The sequence below is a fragment of the Salmo trutta genome, chromosome 9, assembly GCF_901001165.1.
Source record: "Salmo trutta chromosome 9, fSalTru1.1, whole genome shotgun sequence".
Taxonomy (NCBI): Eukaryota; Metazoa; Chordata; class Actinopteri; order Salmoniformes; family Salmonidae; genus Salmo; species Salmo trutta.
In genome coordinates, this window is record NC_042965.1 from 45,843,598 (window position 1) to 45,865,557 (window position 21,960).

Consider the following 21,960-nt stretch of genomic DNA (forward strand, 5'->3'; position numbering starts at 1 on the left):
ACTAAATATAATCACGTCACCAAATAATTGTTTCAAATACACTTTTGTAAAGAAGGTCTACAGTAGCCTCAACAGCACTGTAGGGTAGCACCATGGTGTAGCCGGAGGACAGCTAGCTTCAATCCTCCTCTGGGTACATTGACTTCAATACAAAACCTAGGAGGCTCATGGTTCCCACCCCCCCTTCCATAGACTTACACAGTATTTATGACAACTTCCGGAGGACGTCCTCCAACCTATCAGAGCTCTTGCAGCATGAACTGACATGTTGTCCACCCAATCAAAAGTTCAAAGAATGAATCTAGTACTGAAAGCATAAGCTACAGCTAGATAGCACTGCATAAAATGTGGTGAGTAGTTGACTCAGCGAGAGACAGTTTAACAAATACATTCCTTGAAACCAATGGAGAAGCAAGAGTCTATTTCCCCCCCATTTTCATGACTTAGCTAGCAAATGCAGCTAGCTAGTTTAACCTACTGAAACACCCTGCTCAAACAGAGGGATGCTATGTTAGCTAGCTGGTTATAACAGAGGGATGCTATGTTAGCTAGCTGGTTATAACAGAGGGATGCTATGTTAGCTAGCTGGTTATAACAGAGGGATGCTATGTTAGCTAGCTGGTTATAACAGAGGGATGCTATGTTAGCTAGCTGGTTATAACAGAGGGATGCTATGTTAGCTAGCTGGTTATAACAGAGGGATGCTATGTTAGCTAGCTGGTTATAACAGAGGGATGCTATGTTAGCTAGCTGGCCATGACTTTTTCCAACACAACACTGGAACTCTTCCAGAGTCAAGGTAAGGCTTTTATGGCCACCGGGGTCAGCCGGTGTAAGTGCTAAAATGCTTACTGACTGTACACTAGCGTTACTGCATGATTGTAGCGGGTTTACTAACACATTAGTTCTATTAGCTATGTTGACTATGACGTTATGTTATCTAATATGGTGACAATGATGTAGGCTGTATGTAGCGGTTTGGCTTGGAAAGGTTTTTTCTCCAGGTCACATACAGCTGATGTGTTGTTCATTGAAGTCCACAAGCAAAGGGAAAAGGTGAGAGGAGGAGAGTGCATAGATGCGAGAAGGAAAACAACGTGGCTGCTATGAAAGTGAACTGTGTTTACGCTTGATCAATGGTGTATTCATTCCACCGATTCTGTTGAAAAACGTTTGAAAAAACGGAAGCAAACAGAACAGAAAGGGGATAAATATACGGTACCCGAATTTGTCCAATAAAAACTCTCGTTTGCTACTGTTGGCCTTTGGATTACATCCTAGATCAGCTAGATGCAGGCAGGAGTGTGCAAGGCGCTATTGAATGTCACCGTCTGTCACCTCAAATTTCTCGACCTCTGTGCACCTACATTGTAAACTTTCATTCATAGGCTAGGGTTGTAACAACCTCATGATGGGTATAGGGGAACATTCTAGTATCATAGTAGCTTAAACCTATTGATGTTACATTGAACTGGGTGAATGGAATATGAATGAGAATCAGCCAACATGCTGTAATATTGTCCCCCCCATCTTAAAAACGGCACTGACTGCCACTGCTGTGCAGGCGAGTTACCAGGCAAGTTCTTCCACACACACACACACACACACACACACACACACCTCTACAAACCTGAAACGGGAAAGGGCCCTCCAAATGGCGACGAGCTTTACACCACTCCAGCCGACGCTTGACATTTGCACGTGGTGATCTTGGAAACCCATTTCATGAAGCTCTTGGCGAAAAGGTGTTGTGCTAACGTTTGCTTCCAGAGGCAACCGGGAACATACAATTTTTTTTTTTACACTCTACGCGCATCGGCGGTCCTGTTCTGTGAGCTTGTGTGGCCTACCACTTTGTAGCAGAGGTGTTGTTGCTCCTAGATGTTTCCACTTCACAATAACAGCACTTACAGTTGACCGGGGCAACTCTAGCAGGGCAAACATTTGACAAACTGACTTGTTGGAAAGGTGGCATCCTATGAAAGTGCCAAGTTGAAAGTCACTGAGCTCTTCAGTAAGGCCATTCTACTGCCAATGTTTGTCTATGGAGACTGCATGGTTGTGTGCTTGATTTTATACACCTGTCAGCAACGGATGTGGCTGAAATAGCCGAATACACTAATTTGAAGGGGTGTCCACAACTTGTGTGCGCACACAAAATACAAAAACAGTCATGGGAAGCACAAATAAGTCACCCAGAAATAATAAAAAAAACTTCCATTCCTCCACAAATAACACCCAATCAAAACTCTAAATTGACCAAACGGCACCAGAACATAAGAAATACCGTAAAACTTTAAAAACCGGGAGTTTCAAATAGCCCCCTGTCCATTTTACTAGCCGGGCAACGGCAAACATTTCAGTACAGACCACCAGAAAAATGTCGATCGCACTCTAGTGACGAAAGTAAGAACTGCCTAAATTGCACAGTAAGAGAATCATTATTATTAAAGTTCTTAGTATTACTCTACAAAAAAAAGATTAATAATAAGACAAAAAAAAAAACGTGTTTAAATAATAACAGTGCAGGAAATGAAGAAATTGATTTAAATGCAAGTGAATGCTGGAATTAAACAATTAATTATGCAAATGAGCAAAAGGTGTGTGCATTAGAGAAATAGAAGCACGTCTCTAATAAGCGTCTGCTGTGTTTTAAATAGGACATTCTACTACACCTGTCAATCATTCAGGTGTCCTGTGTGTTCTAGATGTCAACAGTACCTCTTCCACATAGTCATGTCCAACAGGCTGCACATCACTCTGCAGGGCAGCCAGGGTGGACGCAGACAGGGAATCAGAGGACTCGTTCTTGGACTCCTGAATCTGGGGGACCAATGAGGGCAGAGGAGGTTTGGATGCCTCCACCTTGGCTTCCTCTGTCACTTTCCCAGTAGTCTGAAGCTTGTTTCCTCCTGGGAGAAGAAGAAGAACCAAATGACTTGTAGCTTTACAGGGAACAGATGTCATTCCATATAAATTTCAACAATACCATGACAGCGTCTCAGATTGTTTTGAAATAGTTTGTAGTTAGCATTCCTGAAACATTTTGAATAATTTAAATTTAAGTTAAATTAAGCTAATTGATTGCACCCAAATTGGCCATTTTAATTTAGAGGATTCAGGTATTCAATAAATACAGTACCCAATATTCGATTTGGACCAAACTTTGCATCGCACCCAACAATCAGACGTTGAGTACTACATTTTATCTACAGTACAATCAATTAGCTTAATTTCTCAGAGATCAAATTATATTTCAAGAAAGCTAAAATCGTGTTGGTTACTAACTACAGAAACGATTTCAGAATAATCTGAGTTTGGAATCGAAGCCTCTTTCTGGTGCTTTGAAGTTGAATGACCCAGATGTCAAAGAGTCTAGAGCGTCAAAGATGAAAGCCTACATTGTTTATTAAGAAGCAACTAGATCGTAAATTGTAATCTATCCTCTACCAGAACATGTAAATTGTAATCTATCCTCTACCAGAACATGTAAATTGTAATCTATCCTCTACCAGAACATGTAAATTGTAATCTATCCTCTACCAGAACATGTGGCTTTTCAGCCACAGAGCAGATACAAGTCAGTAGTTGCTTAGCGATAAGGTATGGGAATGCTAGTGATTGTTAAGATTACGGAGTTGTCTGCTTGGTGAAGTCAGGGCTAGTTAAATTCAGAAAAAAAGAGAAAAAAAACGTCCCCTTTTTCAGGACCCCGTCTTTCAAGGGTAATTCGTAAAAATCCCCCTCCCCCAAAAAAAATTCACAGATCTTCATTGTAAAGGGTTTAAACACTGTTTCCCATGCTTGTTCAATGAACCATAAACAATTAATGAACATGCACCTGTGGAACGGTCATTAAGACACTAACAGCTTACAGACGGTAGGCAATTAAGGTCACAGTTATGAAAACTTAAGATACTAGAGGCCTTTCTACTGACTCTGAAAAACACCAAAAGAAAGATGCCCAGGGTCCCTGCTCATCTGCGTGAACATGTCTTAGGCATGCTGCGAGGAGGCATGAGGACTGCAGATGTGGCCAGGGCAATACATTGCAATGTCTGTACTGTGAGACGCCTAAGACAGCGCTACAGGGAGACAGGACGGACAGCTGATCATCCTCGCAGTGGCAGACCACATTTAACAACACCTGCACAGGATCGGTACACCCGAACAGCACACCTGCGGGACAGGTACAGGATGGCAACAACAACTGCCCGAGGAACGCACAATCCCTCCATCAGTGCTCAGACTGTCCGCAATAGGCTGAGAGAGGCTGGACTGAGGGCTTGTAGGCCTGTTGTAAGGTAGGTCCTCACCAGACATCACCGGTAACAACGTCGCTTATGGGCACAAACCCACCGTCGCTGGACCAGACAGGACTGGCAAAAAGTGCTCTTCACTGACGAGTCACGGTTTTGTCTCACCAGGGGTGATGGTCAGATCCACGTTTATCGTCGAAGGAATGAGCGTTACACCGAGGCCTGTACTCTGGAGCGGGATCGATTTGGAGGTGGAGGGTCCGTCATGGTCTGGGGCGGTGTGTCACAGCATCATCGGACTGAGCTTTTTGTCATTACAGGCAATCTCAACGCTATGCGTTACAGTGAAGACATCCTCCTCCCTCATGTGGTACCTTCCTGCAGGCTCATCCTGACATGACCCTCCAGCATGACAATGCCACCAGCCATACTGCTCATTCTGTGCGTGATTTCCTGCAAGACAGGAACGTCAGTGTTCTGCCATGGCCAGCAAAGAGCCTGGATCTCAATCCCATTGAGCACGTCTGGGCAAATATGGTGCAGCCCATGAGGAGGAGATGCACTGCAGTACTTAATGCAGCTTGTGGCCACACCAGATACTGACTGTTACTTTTGATTTTGACCCCCCCCCTTTGTTCAGGGACACATTATTCAATTTCTGTTAGTCACATGTCTGTGGAACTTGTTCAGTTTATGTCTCAGTTGTTGAATTTTATTATGTTCATACAAATATTTACACATTAAATTTGCTGAAAATAAACGCAGTTGACAGTGAGAGGACGTTTCTTTTTTTGCTGAGTTTAGTTTGAGCAGTTTCAAGAGGCCCTATTGGGATGTAAATGCATGATTATCTGAAAACAAAAATGTAATTGTAATTCACACTAATAGCATGTTCTACACTGAAGAAATATATAAAATGCAACATGTAAAGTGACAGTCCAATGACTCATGAGCTGAAATAAAAATTAAATCTCTGAAAAGTTCAGTATGCACAAAAAAAAAGCTACATTCACAAAATGTGTTTACATCCCTGTTAGTGAGCATTTCTCCTTTGCCAAGATAATCCAACCACCTGACAGCTGTGGTATAGCAAGAAACTTGATGTCCAGTCATTTCATACAAATAGTTTATAAATTCCTCCAATAGATTAAGCATGAGAAATCAATTCTATGCATTTTTGGTACATCTGATAGGACTCTTACCTACAACTCAGTTTGAAATGGTCATAAATCCAAGAATAAAAAAGGAGAGAAAACATTGTGAAACAACAAACGAGGTTGTAATAACATGGTTATAAAGACAGAGACCGACCGACCGACGATGATAAACAGACAGAGATAATCAGCGTGAAAGAACTCCTGTCAGAACAATCTGTCCGAATTCTGGCCTTAGTTGACCCGGCCTCATTTTGACCTGGTTTTAACCTCAAACTAGCAGTGATCCATCTCCTCATTTAGCATGGACTGCCAACTATGGCTAACCTCAATTTAGCCGACCGTTTGGTCGATGGGCTGTTGGTCGACCGATTATTTTCCAAGTCGAGAAGTGGTAAATATATGCAAATAATTTTTTTTCAAAATGGCACACGAGACAACCAGAGTGATTGGGACTAATCCATTGCGGAGGCCGCGAGGATGACACCAACAGTACATTTCACATTAATTACCATCATTTATAACCTACAAAAGTGTATGGTCATTTCTGTTAATGCATTCAATATATTATTATATCGGTCTTGTCGTTGTGGACACGTTGTTCGCAGAGCGCACTAACCTAGGCTACAACAAAAAACTAAACAAAAAAAAGTTGTGTTCCATTTCCGTGTTTTCAATTTATTCATTGTCTTTCGTTTGAAGCGCACCTGTCAATCTTGAGTAAGGACACCTGTTTATCATTAGCAGTAGGCCCAGGCTACCTGGCCTACATGTTAATGTCTGATACTAATTCTGATTGAGAAGCTCCACAGTGAGTTAAGCCAAAAACAGGAAGTAAACAAAGTCTCTTTTTGACATCCATTTAGAATGACAATAGTTCCTCAACGTAGCCCATTTGAACAATCTGTCCAGCACGCTCCCATTCGATAAACACTTAGCATGAAAGACGGGGTTGGGGGGGGACAAATGTCATGCTCTGAGCCGGTGGAAACGTCATAAAAATAGGCCTACCTGATTACTTCTTAGCCTTTGTGCAGCTGTGTGTGTCTGGAGATTACTGGCGAGGGAAACCGAGGGGTCTAGAATATTTTATACAATGTTGCAAGTTTGTGCAAACTTCAGGTCGGAACCAAGTTAATAGTTGATACAATGTTTCAGTTCGTAGCAGACAGGCCACTCGTACACAATGTGATTTATATGATTTTTTAAATTTTTTTAATCAGAATATTTTCTACCTGCAGGCTGCAATGTTTTTATTTGTTGGCTTTATGTCGGCCATTTTGACATATTGGCAATGGAAGCTACAAATCTAAAAGTATAATTTTCATATCATATTGATTAAACACGTGACAATGATTGAGATATGAAGACTTAAATTAAAACTATTCTACAAAAAACTGTAAATTAAATTTAAAAAAAAAAAAAAAAAAAAAATCACAGCTGGCACGCAGATCAGTAGAAACGGTAAGAAACGCGGCGCTCAAAATGGAAAAGGTCGCCGATCGCTGGTGTAGCCTGTTACCGGTAACTTCAGGAGCATAACGGTATAATCTGCGAAGGCCAGCAGCGGAGGGAGGAGGGGAGGGTCAGGCTTCCCCCGTTAGTAATTTGTGTGTCTTAAATGATTTGAGCAAAGCGCTTAAAGCAACAGACAAGCTCAGTAGCCTACATATAGTTGATTTTATTAAAACAGTGTCATGCTCTGACCTAAGAGAGCTGTTTTTTCTCTGTTTAGTTGGGTCAGGGGGTGGGCATTCTATTTGTTTTGGTTCTATGTTTTGGCCGAGTATGGTTTCCAATCAGAGGCAGGTGTCTATCGTTGTCTCTGATTGGAAGCCATACTTAGGCAGCCTTTCTTCCCCACTTGGTTTGTGTGGGTAGTTGTTTTCTGTTTCGTTTGTGTAACCTGACAGAACTGTTGGCTGTCGTTTTGTTTCTTTTGTCAAAGTGTTCGTTTTCATTAAAATACAAAATATGAGCAGTCAACACGCTGGGCCTTGGTCCCCTCTATACAACGCCCGTTACACATTGGGTGTGTCTATGGAAAAATAGACGTTTAAAAATGTAGACCAATCAATTGGTTAAAAGAACAGACTCTCGGTCGACCAATATTTTTTTTTTTGTCGGGGAAGCCCTACTGCCAACACAGAACCAGACTAACCTATCGCAGACTAAGCCCCTTGTCATTAGAATTTCATCAGGGACCATGTTCCACATTGCAAAGCTTATTTCAGTAGCGGGCAAACCGGTCATATAATTATTTTATAATATCCTATCGAAGTCTTCAGTACGTATATATATATATATATATATTTTTTTTTAAAGATATGTAAACAGAAATATAAAAACACGACAGCCCCTTCTTACCAACAAAGTTGATCTTGGGGGTGTTGACCTTCTTGACAGCTGTGGTGGCATTGGCTGCTGATAGGCTGTTGACGGTTGGACCCTTGCCTATCCCTGCCCCACCCTGGCTGACAACGTTGCCCGATTTCAGGTAGGAAGAGTTCGATGTGGAGCCTGTGAGGGTGGAGGAAGAGGAAGCAGGGGTCTTGGAGGGAGCGGCCGTGGTTGACGTAGGGGTCTGGGTCACTACACTGGGTTCTGTAGAAGGGATGGGCTTCCCCAGCTTGGTGTGGAGTTTCACCACCTTTACACAGGGGAACAAGAGACATTTTTTAGTAGTACTTCTCAACCAGTGGGCCTTAAACGTTTTAGAGAAATCCTGGGAAATATTTTTTTTTAAATGTAAAGCTTTACAGTGGACTTCAGTACAAAACATGCCTGATATACAACCCCAGTGGTTTAAAAATGAAATACGTTTCCAGACGTTTCTGAAACATGCCAGATCTTAACGCCTGGACAGGTTATTTTAAATGGAGCTCATCACATCATGTTTCAGCAACGTGGTGCCAGACTGCACAGTCGATGGCGTGGCGAGCTACCATTGGTTGAAACAATGCAACGTCTGAGCAAGTGAACATGAACCAGATGAGTGATGTCTTTATAGATTAGAGTGCTCATTGGGTGACCAAACAGCATGTGGTTCCTTCTCCCATAAGCCCCCGCACCCCCCAGACTGGCCCCGAGGTCTGGAAGTATTTGATAGGAGTTTTTGCCCCATTATGCAGATAGCTGTCTGGTATTGTTGGTGTCTAAGTAAAGCCAAGTACTAGGACTCAGTATTTCTGGAACTCCCCTCAGAGTCTGGTTCTTTGGGTCTAGGTAAAACGTAAAGCACTTTGACAACTGCTTTATACAAGCATTTTTTTTAAATTTATTTTTTAAATCAGGTAGCCTACCTTCTGGTGTTTGGCCCCTCTGATGTGTGCAGCGTACGCATCCGCCCCAGTACAGGAGACATCACAGAGCTCACAGCGGAGCTGGTTCTGAGTCCCCCGGGCTGAGCCTCCACCACTACTACTACTGCTGCTGCTCTGGGAGACTTTCAGGGCCACCTCCTTCTTCTTGTGTTTCTGGCCCTCCAGGTGTTCCTTGTAGGTCTGGGTGGAGGACAGGGAGACGTATAAATTATTTATATATCTTTTTAAATAATGTTCTCTAGATCGTTTTATAGCTCAGAGTTCAAGTTCAAGTGGACCTTCACGCTTCAGCACACAATGGAAAGGATGACAATGACAAAAAAATAAAAAATAAAAATGAAAACATGAAGGGCTTACTAAGAAAAAAGTACAAAAAGGAGTTGTAACACTCAAAAAGGAAGTAAATGGATTTATTTTAGCTCACTTTAATCCACTGTTACAGGACGTCAACAGGTGACTGACGTTTAGACTTTAAACTGACGTCTCCCTCAGAGTGACCTGACCATTCCACTTTGCTCCTATTTCTAGCCTAGTGGCCTCATTGAGACAATGTAACCAAATAATGATACATTAAAAAGTCAATTATTAGCTAGAGAGGGACAGAGGTGTTCTCTAAGCTCACCTGGGGGTCCTGGCTAGAGGTGTTCTCTAAGCTCACCTGGGGGTCCTGGCTAGAGGTGTTCTCTAAGCTCACCTGGGGGTCCTGGCTAGAGGTGTTCTCTAAGCTCACCTGGGGTCCAGCACAGCTGATCTTGCAGACATCACAGTAGTGGATTTGTGGTGGTTTGGGGGGCTGCTTGGGTTTCAGCTGCTTGCTCTAGAAGGGGAGGTCAAATTCATTTTAACAATAAAAGCAGTTATATATACATACATACATACATACATACATACATACATACGTACATACGTACACTTAAAAAAACAGTACATAGTAAGAAAACACTAATAGAAATGTGACCTGGAAGGGAGGTTTCTTGGTGAAGGAGCTGCCTGTCCAGGCTGCTGAAGCAGCTACTGCCGCAACAGCCTGTTTCTGCTGCTGCTGCTGCTGCTGCTGGTAGTAGGTGGAGGCAGCCGAGTACACCGCTGCTTCATAGCCAGAATACGAGGTGCCTTGGGGGGACACAGGGATAAGAGGAGAGATTTAGGGGGGACACAGGGATAAGAGGAGAGAGAGGAGAGGTTTAGGGGGGGACACAGGGATAAGAGGAGAGGACACGGGGATAAGATGAGAGGACACGGGGATAAGAGGAGAGGACACGGGGATAAGAGGAGAGGACACGGGGATAAGAGGAGAGGACACGGGGATAAGAGGAGAGGAGGTTTAGGAGAGGACAGGCCAGGAGCCAGACATTTGGGTAGGCAGTGGTGAAGTTGGTTACAAAAATCACAGTAACAATCGCAAAATTCAGAAAGGTTTTCCAGAAATCTTGGTTGGAGGACTTCCTCCTTGCTTATTCCCTTCAGACTTTAGGAATACCCCAACCGCGATTTCTGGAATCCTGGGAGGGAATTTGGGGGAGAGGGAGGGGGGGGGGGGGGGAGGTAGGGGGAGTTGCCCAATTTTGCAATCCCTAGGTGTATTTGAATGCTTACCGGAGTATGCGACGGGGTTGGTACTATACGTGGGGCTCTGGGAGTACGTGACTGCGTTGGTGGAGTAGGTAGTCGGCAGGTAGTGCATGCTGGTTACGGCTTGCATGTCGTGCTTACCAGAGTACGTGACCGCGTTGGTGGAGTAGGTGGGGCTCTGAGAGTAAGAGGGGACCACAGAGGCGGCGGCGACGGGCTGAACGGTGGAGGACACCGGGTAGATGGAGAAGGTGGAGGGGGCAGCAGGCTTGATGGCTGTCACCTGCCTGGTCTGTTGGGTCTGGGTATAGGGGGTCAGACTGGCCTGGCTGTAGCCTGTTTTAGAAGCTGCAGAAGCAGAGACGTGAATATTTGTACGCCGACATGCTGCATAGCTAGGTTTCCATGCAAATAATAATTAAATAAATAAAAAAGGCACAATTTCCCCAACAGATATGTTTCCATCAAATTGACTTTTTGCAGATAAGTCTGTGTGATGACAGTGCAGATAATAATGCAAGTTAAATAGTTCACATTCAACTCTACTGATAAAAAAATAAAATACAAAAAAATAAAAAAGGTGTCCGGTCCAGAGGTCCCCAACAGGCTGGACCAGAGGTCCCCAACAGGCTGGACCAGAGGTCCCCAACAGGCTGGTCCAGTGTCTACACCAGAGGTCCCCCAACAGGCTGGTCCAGTGTCTACACCAGAGGTCCCCCAACAGGCTGGTCCAGTGTCTACACCAGAGGTCCCCCAACAGGCTGGTCCAGTGTCTACACCAGAGGTCCCCAACAGGCTGGACCAGAGGTCCCCAACAGGCTGGACCAGAGTCTACACCAGAGGTCCCCCAACAGGCTGGTCCAGTGTCTACACCAGAGGTCCCCCAACAGGCTGGTCCAGTGTCTACACCAGAGGTCCCCCAACAGGCTGGTCCAGTGTCTACACCAGAGGTCCCCAACAGGCTGGACCAGAGGTCCCCAACAGGCTGGACCAGAGGTCCCCAACAGGCTGGACCAGAGGTCCCCAACAGGCTGGACCAGTGTCTACACCAGAGGTCCCCAACAGGCTGGTCCAGTGTCTACACCAGAGGTCCCCAAAAGTCTGGTCCAGTAGCTACCAGCCCACCTATGAGAAGCTCGCCAATCAATTCTGAAACCAGATTTTTTTGTATGCGTTTCAGCGCAAACTAGCTCTTGCTAGATGTGCAGTTAAAAGGGGAATTACATCAAATTTGTCAATTTTTACCCCCGACCGTAAAATTGTCTTCAGTTGTGATTTAAGCATTGACATTGACTCAGAACATCTATTTCATGGTTTCTCTGAATAATTAATACTGAGAGTAAAAAACAGAAATAAATTCCAAAACAGGAAAAAAAATTAAATAATAAATAAATATAATGTTATGGGGCTGTCTTAGAGTTAGTAATGAACTATTTTACCAAATATATTGACAGAACACACATTTTACACCAAGGACCCCAGGAAAGAGTTGTAGGGTAGGAGAAGAATGTGCCTACTTGAAAATACAAAACTAAAAGTAGCTCTCATGCTAGAAAATGTTGGAGACGCCTGGCCTACACGATGAGATTATTAAGGACAAGAGAGATTATTTGTCAATCTAAAAAAACGGCAGCAATTTATCAATCATCATGTCACCAGAATAAGACTTTTGATATTTATTGGAAAAGGGGCATCAAGCTCATCACCGTGCTCCTTCACCTCCCTGTGAAGTTCGTCATAACTTCATCTGTAGTCTAATAAACTGCATGGTTTCCTGAGTCGTAGTGGGAGGACCACACAACAGATCTGTAGTCTAATAAACTGTATGGTTTCCTGAGTCGTAGTGGGAGGACCACACAACAGATCTGTAGTCTAATAAACTGTATGGTTTCCTGAGTCGTAGTGGGAGGACCACACAACATCATTGTGACTCCAAGTTTACTTCTATACGATGGTTATGATGTCGGTATTTGCCCATAGTCATTTCCAATGCCATTTCTCACAGAATTACATTTTACAAAAAGGAATGACTATTATCTAGTAAAAGTGAAGTCGCCATCACCTGGTAGTGTCTTCTTCCACGTTGCGTCCCAGGATGTGTTAAGGGAGGCGGCCTGATAATAGGATTCGGCCGTGGGTTGGGGCTGTACGGCTACCGCAGCGCTAGCTACGGGTTGCTGGTAGTACTGCTTAGGGTCGTAGGTTACCGCCGGGGCCGTGGACCGTACGTAGGAGTAGGAATCCTGAATGAGAAGAGCAGAGGGGAGTGTCAGGAAAAACAAAAATAACATTTCACCTCCCATATTTTTTTTATTTTTGTTTTAAAGCATAAAAGATGTCAAACAAGGTGGGGTGATTCAGTACGGCATCCTGATTCTCTAACCTTCTCCCAAAGTGTGTAGCTAGCTAATGCTACGTTCATGGATTAAAAACAGAACAAATTCTTATTCTACAATGACGGCCTAGGAACAGTGGGTTAACTGCCTTGTTAACTGCCTTGTTCAGGGGCACAACGACAGATTTATACCTTGTCAGCTCGGGGATTCAATCTAGCAACCTTTCGGTTACTGGCCCAACGCTCAAACCACTAGGCTACCTGTTGATTACTAGTCCAACGCTCTAACCACTAGGCTACCTGCTGATTACTAGTCCAACGCTCTAACCACTAGGCTACCTGCTGGTTACTAGTCCAAAACTCTAACCACTAGGCTACCTGCTGGTTACTGGCCCAACGCTCTAACCACTAGGCTACCTGCTGATTACTAGTCCAACGCTCTAACCACTAGGCTACCTGCTGGTTACTAGTCCAAAACTCTAACCACTAGGCTACCTGCTGGTTACTGGCCCAACGCTCTAACCACTAGGCTACCTGCTGGTTACTGGCCCAACGCTCTAACCACTAGGCTACCTGCTGGTTACTGGCCCAACGCTCTAGCCACTAGGCTACCTGCTGGTTACTGGCCCAACGCTCAAACCACTAGGCTACCTGCTGGTTACTAGTCCAACGCTCTAACCACTAGGCTACCTGCTGGTTACTAGTCCAACGCTCTAACCACTAGGCTACCTGCTGGTTACTGGCCCAACGCTCTAACCACTAGGCTACCTGCTGGTTACTGGCCCAACGCTCAAACCACTAGGCTACCTGCTGGTTACTAGGCTACCTGCCTCTAACCACTAGGCTACCTGCTGGTTACTGGCCCAACGCTCTAACCACTAGGCTACCTGCTGGTTACTAGCCCAACGCTCTAACCACTAGGCTACCTGCTGGTTACTAGTCCAACGCTCTAACCACTAGGGGTAGTTCCCCCACCCTTGTTAAATGGATGAAATGGGAATGTGCAGGACTGTAATAAACTTATTTTGGTCCTAACTGAGCTAATTTGAACAATTAATCCCCGATCTAATATCACAGCAGCATCTGCATAGTAGACCTAATTGAAGACATTGCAAGGAGTTTTGATCACAGCTGACAGCGGTACTGGGTAAAGACAATCCCCAGCTGCAGTTTATAGACTCTCCCACCCACCCCCCCCCCCCCAAAATCATTCAGCTGTTCTGTGATTAAAAACCAAACAGAATCTGGGCACAGGCTAAAATAATATCCGAGGTTCAACACCTTCAAATCGGTCTGGAGAAAAAAAAGAAAATAATTAAGACTGTCCAAAATCGTGCTACCTGTCCCAGACCTGCTGTTTTCAACTCTAGAGACAGGAGCGGTAGAGATACTCTGAATGATCGGCTATGAAAAGCCAACTGACATTTACTCCTGAGGTGCTGACCTGTTGCACCCTCGACAACCACTATGATTATTATTATCTGACCCTGCTGGTCATCTATGAACATTTGAACATCTTGGCCATGTTCTGTTATAATCTCCACCCGGCACAGCCAGAAGAGGACTGGCCACCCCTCATAGCCTGGTTCCTCTCTAGGTTTCTTCCTTGGTTTTGGCCTTTCTAGGGAGTTTTTCCTAGCCACCATGCTTCTACACCTGCATTGCTTGCTGTTTGGAGTTTTAGGCTGGGTTTCTGTACAGCACTTTGTGACATCAGCTGATGTAAGAAGGGGCTTTATAAATACATTTGATTTAAGACTAAAAACCGAGGTGACACTCCAAAATAAGTATTGAAATGGGGACCCTTAGCAAATCTTCTGCAAAAACAAAAAGGAACTTAGGGGGAAAAGTGTCTATTAGCTATTTCTTTACCAGACGTTTTCCTTGTTTGTTATTACCCAGGGTACATTTCAGAATGCTTTAGCCTAAAAAAAATCATGAACACACAAAACATTGTGTTGAATTAAAACAGTAAGTTGGGTAGTTAGTTACCTGGTAACCCACCTGGTAGTTCTGGGAGGTGACCGGGGGAGGCGGCGGTGGGACGTCCGGCTGGCGTTGTGCGTAGCCGTAATCCGCGGTGGCGTGCGCCGGCTGGTACCCGCCATAGGCTGCGGCGGTGGCTGCGGCTGCAACGGCAACTGGGGCGGGCCTGGCGACGGCAACCGTGGCCGCAGTGGGAGCGTAGGCTGCTGCCACGGTGTGAGCAGCCACCGGTGCCTGGTGTACTGTGTAGCTGGCCACGGTGGTAGGGTGGGTGTAGGCCACCGCGCCCGGCTGCTGACTGGAGAGAAAAGGGGGGAGGGCAGTATTAACGGTATGGCTGCGTGTCAATAGACCAGAGTTCTGATTGCAGTTCATGTCTACAGTGTTTTCCATAAGCTTCTTTTCCCCCCCCCACTTCAATTAAAAACTAGGCTTCTTTTACATTTTAGTTTCAAGTCGTTGGGTCAGAAAAGTCAGTATAACCTTCTCCCGCTAGAATGAACGATATGCATCTCCTAGGGATCTATTGATTGGACAGGCACCTGTCAATCAAAGCCTACCAATGACAGGGAAACACTTCTGGTTTTGTCAGTCTGCCCCGCCTCCTTTGTACCAGTGTTATTTGTTGTTGTGCGCTGTGGTTGGCCGCAGTCAAATTTCATTTTCACAGAGCATTATGCTTCATCATCGTCTCCTGTGAGTGAACTTACACGTCTCATGTAAAATGTAAGTGGTAACGACGAGTAGAAATCCACATTGTGCCACAAAAACAACACTCATTTTTCTTTTTACATGTTTCATAGGCCTATACAGACGCTGAGTTCGGCGCCAAGGCTATTTACCGTGCTTTGATGACTGAACAGCGAGCGCGGACTAGGTTTATATAAAAAAAAATGGTGTCGAAATGAATAAAGTCTATCCTATATCCATCACAGAGGTCTATTCAAAGCCCATGTTAAACACCTGCTTCCTACTCAAATCACACCCGTCGGTAAATTAATGGGCTTCTGACGTTGTATAAAAGTGGGGGTGCATAATCTGGTAGGGAATCTGGGGGGGGGGGGGGGGGGGGTCCTCCCCCTGAAAATGTGTGCATTTTTAATACCCATTTTCCTGCAATTCTATATGGTTTCTCAACAGGAAATCCATAGACAGAACCTCTTAGGTTTTTGCCTCAAAATGTAAATAAAATCTACAAACTTACTTCAAAGTCCCACCCGCAGTGATTGACGGACAGGTCTGAAACCCTACCAACTGACGCAAGCATCCCGCCCCCTCCCCTGAAAATCTCACCCACAGTGATTGACGGACAGGTCTGAAACCCTACCAACTGTGACGCAAGCATCCCGCCCCCTCCCCTGAAAATCTCACCCACAGTGATTGACGGGCAGGTCTGAAACCCTACCAACTGACGCAAGCATCCCGCCCCCTCCCCTGACAATCCCACCCACAGTGATTGACGGGCCAACTGAGTTTAAAATGACACATTTGTTTCTTTACTCTAAAGTGTCCAGCGCAGCAGAGACAATGAAATGCATAAATTTGAAGATCATCATTGTGGCACAAATAGTATGTGGACACCCCTTCAAAATGTGTAGAGTCGGGCTATTTCAGCCACACAAGTTTGCTGACAGGTGTATAAAAACACGAGCTCACAGTCATGCAATCTCCATAGACAAACATTGGCAGTAGAACGGCCTTAAGAGCTCACCATCATAGGATGCCACCTTTCCAACAAATCAGTTTGTCAAATTTCTGCCCTGCTAGTCAACTGTGCCATTATTGTGAAGTGGAAACGTCAAGGAGCAACAACGGCTCAGCTGTGAAGTGGTAGGGCCACAGAAGCTCAAAAAGAACAGGACCGCCGAGTGCTGATGCACATAAAGTCTGTCCTCGGTTGCAATACTCAGAGATTGCAAACTGCCTCTGGAAGCAACATCAGCACAATAACTGTTTGTTGGGAACCTGTTTTTATGAAGCTCCTATGGCCGAGCAGCCGCACACAAGCCTAAGATCACCATGCGCAATGCCAAGTGTCGGCTGGAGTGGTGTAAAGCTCGCCGCCATTTGGACTCTGGAGCAGTGGAAAAGCATTCTCTGGAGTGATGAATCATGCTTCCCCATCTGGCAGTCCGACAGACGAATCTGGGTTTGGCGGATGCCAGGATAACGCTACCTTCCCCAATGCATAGTGTCAACTGTAAAGTTTGGCGGAGGTGGAATAATGGTCTGGGCCTGTTTTTCAAGGTTCGGGCCCCTTTAGCTCCGGTGGAGGGAAAGCTTAATGCTACAACATACAATGGCATTCTAGACGATTGTGTGCTTCCAACTTTGTGGCAACAGTTTGGGGAAGTCCATTTCCTGTTTCAGCATGACAAAGCCCCCGGGCACAAAGCGAGGTCCATAGAGAAATGGTTTGTTAAGATCAGTGTGGAAGAACTTTACTGGCCTGCACAGAGCCCTGACCTCAACCCCATTGGAACGCCGACTGCGAGCCAGGCCTAATCCCCCCAAAATCCGTGTTTGTGGCTGAATGGAAGCAAGTCCCAGCAGCTACGTTCCAAAATTCAGTGGAAAGTCTTCCCAGAAGAGTGGAGGCTGTTATAGCAGAAAATGTGGGACCAACTCCATATGAATGCCCATGATTTTGGAATGAGTTGTAAGGCAAGGTGTCCACATACTTTTGGTCATCTAGTGTACCTTGCAGTAAAACTAAATATGGACTTTAATCTCAAGAGAAGACCGGGTTTGATGGTAAAAACAGTTCTCTTACTTAGAAAATAGTTATTATCATGTAGGCCTAGGCTAGGGTTTCCATTAAGAAAAAGTAGCAACGTGCATTTGACCAGCAAGATTTAAAAATTTCAGACAGAAATTTCAGACGGACCCATATGCACTGGGTGAGTAACCCGATTAAAAAGGCATCCAGAATGACAAAAATCACATTTAGATGGTTTACTTAACAGAACAGGATGCAATGGCCTGAGTCCTTCATACCGAATTTCAATGCACACTTTGAAGCTGTTAGAATAACTGCTAATCCACACCGTAAATTTAAATTCCACTAAATTATACAAAAGTAACCTATTGACCGATAAGAATGACTGGTCAAATGCATTTTTATTGACTGGTATTTCCACCAATGAATAAGCTAAACAGCATTCACTTGCAGTAGGACCCCACCCCCCAGACAAAATTAGCCGACGGCAGTTAAGTAAATATTTAAAATCATCCAAAAAGCCAGTTATTCACGTCTAACGGAAATCCTGGCCAAGGCGAAAACCCCAAAACTACCAACGCAACACATTAATACTTTCAGTAATGTATATTGTAGGAGTCATGTTTTTCTACTCAATACCACAATTTAAAAAATCTGAGATGTAAACTCAAGTATTAAAATACATTTCTCTGTGGATTTCAGACTGGACTCAAGGCATTAGGATGTACCAGAGGTGCGCACACACACACACACACACACACACCAGATGTAGCTCCTGAACACCATCAGTATAAAATATGAATTGAGAACAAAAAGTCAAATATGTATTGAATCAATATCTAGATGGGTATCGAAGCATAGCCACCATTCAATTTCCCACTTAAAATACAATACAATACACACATAGATTCTAATAGAACACTGTGGTGATGGCAGGCCGTCGTGTGTTTATTAAGAGGGGAACCATTTCAACAGGAATCTTTGACAACACTCATTCAGCAGGAACTTATCATCTGACTGCAGAGGAGACGTCACTGCATCAAAATGAGGAACCAGGTGTCGAAATATTAGAGAGAGAGCGAGAGAGAGAGGCAGAGGCAATATTCAGGAAAATCATTTGACGTTTGCTCTGATGACCAGCAGACCGTGAGGTCGGGAACAGAGCCGTGTGCGTACCCACTAGCCTGTTCCTAAAGCTTCCGACAGATAGCTTCGCATGCAGAGCTTCGCATGCAGAGATCTACATGCGTGAGCTTGGGTGGAGTCTGAGCAGCGGACGCCATTTGCTAACGTGATACCTCGCCGGTCCACGCTTTCCTAGACTCCCAAATAACATTTTATCGAGATAGAGATATAGATATAGATAGTGATATATATATATATATCACTAACAGTAAAATGCTTACAGGTACTTTTCCCAAAGTTAAGATAAAAATAGTGACATTGCAATGTTTAAGGGGGGGGATAGCCTATGTAGGCATAGAAGAAACATTGAAAACATTACCACTAAGCTAATTTGAAAGAACTGCATATTTAAAAATACTAGCTAGACCTACATGTAATGAAAGTTCAGGTTTGATATACATTGCCTTGTTTTTGTGCCTGCCAGTACAGTCACTCGGGCCTGTGTTAGTCACTCGGGCCTGTGTTAGTCACTCGGGCCTGTGTTAGTCACTCGGGCCTGTGTTAGTCACTCGGGCCTGTAGGTCACTCCTCAAGCAGCTTGCCATCTAAAACACAACAAGCAAGCTAGCCTTTCAGCTTCCCACATCTTCCCCATGTGTGAAATAAGATTTATAAAAATAACTAGCCCTGCCAAATATTCCAGTTTGATATGCTGCTTCAACGTAGTCGCACCCATATCAGATTAAAATAGAACGTAATCTGATATCACAGAGAGAAGGCTCACGGCTACCAGCTGTGTTTACGGTGCATCAGTAGCTAGCCGTTACCTCCAAAATACCCATTTGGGGGATTCTTATAAGACTACAATGTTAAGTTTATTGTTTGAACAATTGCTGAGATTATATTAGGTTATCAAGGCAGAATATGCTACTTTGACGCATAGCGTATAGATCATACCAATCTGTAAGTCGCTCTGGATAAGAGCGTCTGCTAAATGACTTAAATGTAAAATGTAAATCAAGGAACCAAGCGACAACCATAGAGATCCTATTAAATGACTATTAAATTACTAGAGGGGACGCTGTGTCATAAACACTCAATTCCAGAATGGTTCGAAAATGGCAGCCATCTTGGTCAGGGAGAAATCCAAAAGCCATCTAAAATTGGAATGAATGGAAGTAGAGGCATAGGTAATGCATTTCCTGCTTTTATATAAGCAGGAATATAAAATAGGCATGTGCTGTATCAGACTTTGGTCATTTATAAATACTGTTAGTGAGTTTAATACAGATTCTGTATAAATAGCCTCTAAAATGTAAACAGACCACATCTCAGATTTAGATTTACAACAACCTGTCCAAGTCCTATATTTACAACAACCTGTCCAAGTCCTATATTTACAACAACCTGTCCAAGTCCTATATTTACAACAACCTGTCCAAGTCCTATATTTACAACAACCTGTCCAAGTCCTATCACGAACTGATTTCAGCCAGTGTATGGCTGTTGGATTGACTGCATTGTTTGAATGAAATGTTGGCAGTTAATTTGAACAAAGTCATCCAAAACTGGCCGGCTAACTAACATTGCAGACATTTCTTCACATTGATTGTTTTACACAAATCACAACACTGTCAAACCAACATGGCTGATCTTTATCCCGCCATTAGAAGGTTCATTCTAGTATTCTGATTCCTAATTCTATGGTGACAACCCCCACCCCCCCAGGGAATGATACAGTGTCTCAAATTTCAGGTAGTACAACAGTATGTTGAATGCCGGAGCGTACGACAAAGAGCCGTCTGTTTTGTGATGAAAAAAAAAAAAAAAAACGGCATTGTACTCGGGGTACAACAGCTGTGAACCACAGTTCAGGACATATTGCAGTTTTGGGCGTCACGGTTCGGTACAGCAGGAAAATGAAATGCTGTGGTTAATTTAAGAAAAAAAATGATAAATGTTTTAATATATAAAGTGTTGGTTTTCCTGATTCTATATAATCATCATGAGTCAATGCCTGATGAGCGTACCATCAGGAATAACACATTATTAAATTAAAAAAAAACATGATTATCGAAAAACACTAAAATACAGTGCAATACGGATGTGAAATCAATGTTAAACATGGCTCGGACTTTCACAAGGTGCTGAAACCACCTATTATTCTCAACCACCGAAAATGGGTGCATATCTACACCTATTATCAAATACTCATTTCTTTGGCCCGGTAAGAATGAGCTACGAAAAGGGCTGCTTGAATACGGAGGGGAGACGGATGTGAAAAGGGCTGCTTGAATACGGAGGGGAGACGGATGTGAAAAGGGCTGCTTGAATACGGAGGGGAGACGGATGTGAAAAGGGCTGCTTGAATACGGAGGGGAGACGGATGTGAAAAGGGCTGCTTGAATACGGAGGGGAGACGGATGTGAAAAGGGCTGCTTGAATACGGAGGGGAGACGGATGTGAAAAGGGCTGCTTGAATACGGAGGGGAGACGGATGTGAAAAGGGCTGCTTGAATACAGAGGGGAGACGGATGTGAAAAGGGCTGCTTGAATACAGAGGGGAGACGGATGTTGCCGTTAATGTGTAAACATGTTGTTTGAGGAGTTGACAGCTGCATAGGCTATTCTAGTTGAGCAGTGGCGACATATTCTATCCGTCACCGTTGTAATCTACTGGGAAGCCAAAAATGTTCCCTAACTGGAGATTTAAACTAATGACAATCCTCCTTGTTTATCCACCCCACAGAACTAATTCCCAGCTGCACCTCACAACAACAAAAAAAGGACAGTTTGAAATGCGCCAATTAAGATTTACATTTTGATTACAAAAGTACACACAGGCTTTAGTTAAAACAGAATATGCAGAATTTCAGCTCAGATTTATTATTCGAGAGATGTTTCTAAAATCCTGTTTTCACTTTGTCATAATGGGGTATTGTGATGTCATTATGGGGTATTGTGATGTCATTATGGGGTATTGTGATGTCATTATGGGGTATTGTGATTAGATTGAGGAAAATGTTTGATTTAAACCATTTTAGAATAAGGCTGTAAGCTAACAAAATGTGGTAAAGGTCAAGGGGTCTGAATACTTTCCAAATGCCTTGTATATAAAGGGGGGGGGGGGGGGGGCTGGCTTTGGTGCTCAATTCCTGGTTCTCACTCCCTGCATTAGACCATCTATCCACTTGGCCCCTGCGTCAGTCCTACCAGTTTCACTCCTCTTGGCCGATGGGCAAGGTGATCCACCCAAAAGTGTAATAGTGAGACAGTTTATGCGTTTCTCCATCTGAAATGCCAAAATGGCTGATTTAAAGACACGACTAAAAATAAAAGGAACAATCTCATCCATTTGGGAATCAATCAACCCTTTAACATGAATTGAAATATTACAGAGGGACAAAATTCAAGGCATTAAAGTGGATATAAACTACATTCAAGGCATTCAATTGTTTATTAAAGTGGATATAAACTAAATTCAAGG

At 43.9% G+C, this 21,960-nt stretch overlaps 1 protein-coding gene and 1 long non-coding RNA gene across 7 annotated transcripts in view; one reads left to right on the forward strand and one right to left on the reverse strand.

Annotated features, from left to right (window-relative positions):
* LOC115200650 (zinc finger RNA-binding protein) overlaps positions 1-21,960 on the reverse strand; it is a 42,166-nt gene that overhangs the window by 13,771 nt on the left and 6,435 nt on the right. For 3 of the 6 annotated variants that reach the window (XM_029763853.1, XM_029763849.1, XM_029763854.1), the window contains exons 3-10: positions 14,636-14,927; positions 12,371-12,551; positions 10,450-10,656; positions 9,695-9,849; positions 9,467-9,553; positions 8,716-8,916; positions 7,781-8,063; positions 2,722-2,912 (exon numbers count right to left, since the gene is read on the reverse strand). In XM_029763853.1, coding sequence (XP_029619713.1) covers positions 2,722-2,912; positions 7,781-8,063; positions 8,716-8,916; positions 9,467-9,553; positions 9,695-9,849; positions 10,450-10,656; positions 12,371-12,551; positions 14,636-14,927 — 1,597 coding nt within the window. The other 3 variants (XM_029763850.1, XM_029763852.1, XM_029763855.1) reach the window with 3 other exon arrangements.
* On the forward strand, positions 11,024-11,342 carry LOC115200651 (uncharacterized). Its single transcript, XR_003879568.1, has 3 exons — positions 11,024-11,092; positions 11,151-11,222; positions 11,259-11,342. It is a non-coding gene; the product is annotated as an uncharacterized LOC115200651 (long non-coding RNA).